Source organism: Brachyistius frenatus, unplaced genomic scaffold, assembly GCF_029030835.1.
Source record: "Brachyistius frenatus isolate BFR_SWC_R1_liver_20210118 unplaced genomic scaffold, ASM2903083v1 Contig_117, whole genome shotgun sequence".
NCBI lineage: Eukaryota > Metazoa > Chordata > Actinopteri > Embiotocidae > Brachyistius > Brachyistius frenatus.
Window position 1 is genome coordinate 1258183 of NW_027210716.1, and position 6525 is coordinate 1264707.

At 45.8% G+C, this 6525-nt stretch overlaps 1 protein-coding gene across 1 annotated transcript; it reads right to left on the bottom strand.

Moving 5' to 3' along the window:
- Nucleotides 1–1743: 1743 nt before the first annotated feature.
- LOC138629541 (immunoglobulin superfamily member 11) lies at nucleotides 1744–5303 on the bottom strand. The gene is made up of 7 exons (XM_069713303.1): nucleotides 5034–5303; nucleotides 3978–4132; nucleotides 3751–3817; nucleotides 3489–3620; nucleotides 2966–3121; nucleotides 2201–2323; nucleotides 1744–2059 (listed from the first exon to the last, which is right to left on the bottom strand). Exons 1-7 carry the CDS (start codon nucleotides 5176–5178, stop codon nucleotides 1857–1859), a joined length of 981 nt encoding a protein of 326 aa, XP_069569404.1. The 5' UTR covers nucleotides 5179–5303; the 3' UTR covers nucleotides 1744–1856.
- Nucleotides 5304–6525: the final 1222 nt, after the last annotated feature.

Below are 6525 nucleotides of genomic sequence, written 5' to 3' on the forward strand. Positions count from 1 at the left end.
AGCCTTAAACTAAGTGACGTATCGGGCCGGCTCCCTCACCTGATCGATGGGAGCCGGCTTCGTGTCTGAATTTTTTCTTTCCAAGGAACACCAGGCAGGATAGACCTCTTATCACGGCAGACTGATCACTGATCACAAAAAAAAAAGGGGGGGGGGGGGGGGAGGTGACGTGAACAGCGGAAACCGGGATGAGTGACGGTTCTGCGGTTGTAAATTAAAGAGCATCCGGCGGAGTTTTAGTAACAAACAACACAAAGGGCAGAACTTGTTGGACAAGACTCGCATCAAGCCGGGTCTACTCACAACCTTCGGTTGACTTTGTTGTGGCGTCCGGCACCGCAGTTCTGAAGATAAAAGGCCAGAAAGCTTCACGACAGCGTTTATTTTTCTTATACCCAACATAATGTCAAAAAAATGGTATTCTAAGAAATTATAAGGTCCAGTACATAATTGGAGTAATTAAAGCGATGTCCGTGAATAAATAGGTCAAAATATGGCTGAATAATAAAAAGCCAGAGATGGTAGCTGCTAAATGAACGGTTTGTGAGCTGGTTTGTGGTCCTATTGCCCGAGCTGAGCACGAAGAAGAAGAAATTCCCATCATTACTCTTGACATTCAGTTTATGGTAAATATTACCAAAAAAAAAAAAGTTATAAATGCAGTTTTAGGTCCTTTTATTACAGTACCACATTGAGAATAATTTTAAGACCGCCAATCAATGTTATGTTTACATGTTTAGAGCAAAAAAACAAAAAAAAACAAAAAGTTGTAAAAACCCACACTGCCAAGAAATGGCAAAAGAAAAAAAACAACCTCGTTTTGCCAGAAGGAGCTGTGGAGCGTAGTATAACATCTGGCTGCCAAAGAGGAGGCTGAAATCAAGTGAATATTCAACTTGCATCCATCAGGGGACCAGAAACTCGACTCCAAATGAATGCTGGACGGATACAGGCGTTTGCAGTATTGGCTTCGGCGTTTCGCTCACAACGTCGTTTCCACTTTAGATGTAAATATTGAAAAGGCGGCAAACAGCGGAAGCACACTGAAGTGTTTTCACTTACGCCTTAATCAGGCCTCTTCTGCGGACTGTGGGCGTGTCCAGACTGGGTTTGACTGACAGCTCCGTCGCCTCTCTCGGCCGTGACGACTCCCTCGGCGTTATCAAAGACGGCACTCGGTCTTCCATCGTTACACTTCAGTAGGAGGAACAGCACGGGCCAAAACAATCAAATCGACGAGGACGTGAACATAATTCGCGCGCTGCCGCAAGAGTGCGCTTCTCTCTGAATCCCGTAGCCAACGTCGAAGCGGCCGAAAGCTGCCCGTAGTCGTTGGGACGTGCGCGTTGGCTGGGGCAGTTTTCTCTGCTCGTTCGAGGAACGATATCACGTTAGTCTTTGGTTTCTGGCCAAAAGAGAGAGAGAAAAAAAAAAAAAAAAAGAAAAGATCAATTGTACAAACACTGAAGATGTTTTTCAGTGTACTTTTTTTGTTGAAGTAAAAGGGGGTTTGACATTAGGGCTCTCCCACCGATGAGGGCAGTAAAGATGGTGGCCTGTCTTTCTGCGCATTTTTTTTTTTTTTTAAAGGCAGATGTTGAGGAACGTGGAGAAACGCTTGAACGTGTGCCGCGAGCGGTACAGCCGTGGATCCTTCTTGTAAATTAAAAAAAACAAAAAAAACACCACACCTTTCAGAATTTGGACATTTATTTCAAGAGTTGCGATGCTTTACAGCCCTGCCGTCGGATGCAGAGAGCGCCGGACAGATCTGAAATGTCCTGAAAGTCCCGTCTCCGATACCCGGGTCGGAGCGTTTCTTTTTTTTTCTTTTTTCTCCCCCCGACGCCGAGAAGTCAAACGAACGAGCGCTTCGTCAGAGACGGCGTGTACCGTATCTCGTTGTAACACGCCTCCTCTTCTCCTTTCCCTTCCCTCCACCTGCCGTCCTGCCCCGTGCGGTGGAGCCACAGGACGAGCGCCAGCAGGGCCAGCAGCACCGAGCCCATGGACAAGGTCAGCAGCGCGCCCTGCAGTACGCCCGACGGGTCGTCCGGGGCTGCGGAGAAACACCCAGACCCGTTATCGGCGCCGGGATTTGGCCGCGGGAGGGGACGCGGAGCGTCTCGGGGGCGGCTACCGCTTGAACGTGGTCAGGGGCGATCGTTGGGGGGGGGGGGGGAACGAGAGAGGCACTCACCGCTGTAGACGGACAAGTTGACGTAGCAGTTTTCTGTTCCCAGGACGTTGGCGGCAGAGCAGCGGTACAGGCCCGACGTCTGCGATGACACGTTGACGATTTGGACGGAGGCTGACAGATCCCCTGAGGGGCAGGAGACACGTGGACGTCAATGACACCGAATTAAAGAAGAAGAGCGTGACGTGGTTTTAAATGCCTTCTTACAAAGTCGCATGTTGTTGTTGTTTTTTTTCACTTCATTCAGCTTTGGAGGTCCGCTCAGCTTGAACAGCTGCATAATGTCGTCTGCATGTCAAACCCCGATCATCATCTGATGCATGGTTTAAACCTGAACAGATTTGGGGGATTGAGCCCCCCCCCCCCCCCTGTGATTGGGTGTTTCCCAAAAAATGCACCCCGGGAGTTGCAGTGAACTTCTCTACCTCAAAATGTCACGTGCACGAGCGCCTACCTTTGACTTTTTTTTTTTTTTTTTTTTTTAATCAAATGAGGATGGAGCCGTGACGGTCACTTTGACGCAAGCTGTGAGTCACATAATATTTTAAACGGTTAAAATGAATGACACTTCCTGAACGCCTGAAATAGCTCCTCCTACGAAGTCTCTGTGTACGAAGTGTGTGGACTGTCTTCTAGATCTTAAGTAGACTTTAAAATATAAATGATGATCTCTACACAAAATTCTCACAGATTGAATTATTTCGCAGGAGCGTGTGTGTGTGTGTGTGTGTGTGTGTGTGTGTGTGTGCGTGCGTGTGTGTCACTGACTCTCCATGTTGATGGGAAGTGAGATTTTCTCTGGATTGAGTTTATCCCAGCGGATCTCAGGAGTGGGGATGCCCTCCGCCACCGAGCAGGACAGTGTTACACTTCCTCCCATATCAGCGTCTCCGTCCCACTGGCACACCGGCAGCGAAGGCGGCGCTACAAAACGAATCCCCGCGTGAGTTTCTTTAAGGATGTCACAAAAACCAAGACACCCGTCTTGAAACGCGTTTTTTTTTTTTTTTTTTTTTTTTTTTTTAGTTGATAGTATCTTGACAAAAAGCTGACTGGAAAGACGGTCTGTAAAAGTTTGTAATGTTTCGCGATCCCAGATGAGGTCTGGATTAGCAACGGGCTCTGAGGAGGACCAAAAACTCCCACTGGGACACGTTACATTACTGTTACATTTGAAAAAAAAAAGTACATTTTCCCACTTGGACAATTGTATATTGCGTCGACACTTTCTTGGTTTCTAGTTGCTTCAGACGTGATTCTGCCAGCTTGTAGAATAGGAGCGTGTTCTCACCCAGAACGCTGAGCACCAGCTCTCCTATCCCGGGATCCGCAGCCTCCGGCGGGTTGTTGACCATGCAGCGGTAAATGCCGGCGTCCGACACCCGCGTGTCATTCAGGATGATGTCTGCGCGCAGTGGAATACCTGCAGCCGGTTTACGCGAAATCGAGTTTTTACCTGCCGTCAGTTTAATATTATGTGCGTGGCTGAAAAGCGAAACATTAAGAAATGTCCATTTTTGAAAAGCAAAAAGGAGTTTCTCCGGTTTCAGTACCTGTGAAGGCCACCCTGCCGGTGAGGGAGAGATCTTCAATCACCTCTCCGTGGTCATACACAATCACCTGCAAGCGATAAGAACATACAGAAAAATAACTGCAGCAGGCTCAGTTTTCCAGGAGCTCGTGTTGCACCAGCTCGTACGCGCGTGGAGGGTTAGGACAAAATAGCTTGTGTTTGCACGTCTACGGACAGACACGGGTGTCCACGTGTGGGATTTCAGACCTGTATTGGGGATTCGGGACTGGAGGAGGGAGCCAGGGTCCAGATAACGTTGAGTCTGGAGAGGCGGGTGGAGGTGAAGAAGGAGCAGGGCAGGACGACGAAATCCCCTCGAACCACCTCCAAACTGGATTCCCTCATGCTGACTCGGAGTGCAGCTGTGTCCAAGAGCAAAGACGGGAGAGGACAAACAGAAAACGGTCAAGAGGACTTAACAGTTGAGGAGTCGGTTCATAAATTTCCTTTTTTTTTTTATTTTTTACTGTTGTTATTCTGCTTTGAACTAGTTTGCCCGTTGACGTGCAGACTGCTCCGGTCCTCCCACTCCCCCCTTCATTACTGCAATAATGACTCCCCACCTCCCCCTCCTCCCCGGGCCTCTTGTGTGCGTGTGAATTCATTGTGCATATTAGTTGTTAATTACACTTGACAGGTCTGAGGGTGAGCCAAACCGATCACAGAGCGAGTGGAACAACGGCCCACTTCACCGGGATGTGTTTGGGAAAACAAAACTGTCAATTCACAGCACCGTCCCCGTGGAGATCGCCCGGCTCGAAAATGCCAGCCCTTAAACATTTTTTAACCTTTCAAATTAAGACTTAAAAATGTCAAACAGAAGCTGTATAGGATGTGTTTAAAACAATATCAAAAAGTTGCTCTTGAGAGGCTTGTGAAAAAAAAAAATTACAGCATTAAATGTCAAATAAATCTCTTTGGCTTGACGAATTTTGCATTTAATCTTTCATTTCTGTCTGGAAAACATATGGAATTAAGTTTCCAGCTTGTCAGTGAGGATCATCAAACTTCTCCTCTTTGACACTAAACGACGGTTTGGGTTAAGTCATGACAGTCGGTCTCTTTTACCGCAATATATACAGAGTAGAACAAACATATTATTTATTTTTCTTCTTCTTTCCCTAAACAAAGTCCACATAAAGACCTGTAGAAGAGAAGCAGCAGTTCTTGTAGCCCTGCGGATCACTCAGTCAAGCATCTGAAAGCTTTTCTGTTGTAACAACACGTCCTTTTCTCACCTCTCGTCTCAACAAGCCGACTCACCGTTCTCCCGAGCGGCCAAACACACGCAGAAGGTCCAGAAGGTCCAGAACATCCGTCTTCCAGGGGAGCCCATGGCTGATAGGGAAGACAGAGAGGCAGCCCTCTGTCCCCTGCGTACAAGCTGGTGGCCAGAAAAACTAGGCATGCATGATTAATCTATCGAGCGACGCGACCAACTCCGCCCTCCTTTATTTTCACCCTCCTTTTTATTCTCTACATCTCGTTAGGTCTCATTGTCTGTCTGGGGGACAAAAAACAAACAAACAAACAAAAAAAGTCTGTAATTAGGTTGTCAGGTAACTGGTGACTGCTGGAGGATTTTTTTTTTTTCTTTCTCACTATTTGTGTCCAAACTGACTGCAGTCGCACCTGCGTGGGGGGGGGGAGGAGAGGGGGGGGGGGGCTGTAGTCTAATTAGTGTTGCATAAAGAGCTGCGGCTGCTCAATAGAAAACAGTTAGGTTTAAGACAAGAGCCCATATAGGTGCAGAATAACACGCAGAATATTGTTGTGCGTGTATGTACAGTGTCGTGAAGTAGGCATGGAGGTTTCAAAAGTTAGTTACCGGTTACATCATTCACCACAAGCTACAGGTCATGTCAGGTGAGGCTACGGCAATCAATCACGGGCACTGTATTCCTTTTGAATTTTTTTTTTCTAATTGTGTTGTTTCTTTTTTTTTTTTTTTTTAAACGTTAGGGATGCAATTTATTTTTCACGATTTCTGGAGTGATAAATGGACTAATCCGCTGCTTCTAAAGTGGTCCAGCCTCAGGGCCCACATTTTTTTCCCTCTTTCATTAAGTTGTGACCCAAATTTTTTGAAAGTTTTGAGCCTCTGAAATGTTCCTCAGAAAATAGTGCAGCAATACCAAATGCCTTCATGCACTGTTTAAAAACACGCAATAAACAACAGGAGGAAAAGTGCAACAAAATGGAAAAGAGGGAATATACATATATGAAATAACAAGGCAGATATTTTCTCATCGTTAGTTTTGGTCGTTGCTGTCAGGACAGAGTTGGCAGCAAACAGCTACAGCACGGGACCGCTCAACATGGCCCCGTGACCCACTTTTAGGTCACGACCCACCAGTTTAGAACCACCAGTGTAATCCAACTGACAACTGATCTACAGCAATTTCTATTTTAGATTCATTTGTTATTTATCAAGCAAAACCGCCAAACCCTTTTCAGTAACATCTCAAATGTGACGATTTGATCAATTTACCCTGTTTTTAAATGTTTTATATATTTTTTTCATTTCAGTATCTTGAGATTTTTGAGGGTTGATTGGACAAACAAGCTAACTTTGGAAAACCAGGATAAGTATTTCTGACCATATTTCATGGACGATCAATACAAAAAAAAAATGACAGATTAATCAATAATTAACAACGATTGCAAAGTTGAGAATTTGCAGCCTTTTGTTTAATGCAGTTTAGGCTTTTAAAGTTTCTGTTACAAACATGTTATCCTGTTTCGTGAATAATAA

Coding starts and splice junctions, on each gene's coding strand:
- LOC138629541 (XM_069713303.1), bottom strand. CDS start 5,178: ATGCCTAGTTTTTCTGGCCACCAGCTTGTACGCAGGGGACAGAGGGCT. Junction 3,122..3,488: donor GCTGGTGCTCAGCGTTCTGG/GTGAGAACACGC, acceptor TTCGTTTTGTAG/CGCCGCCTTCGCTGCCGGTG. Junction 2,324..2,965: donor ACTTCCCATCAACATGGAGA/GTCAGTGACACA, acceptor CCTGCCCCTCAG/GGGATCTGTCAGCCTCCGTC.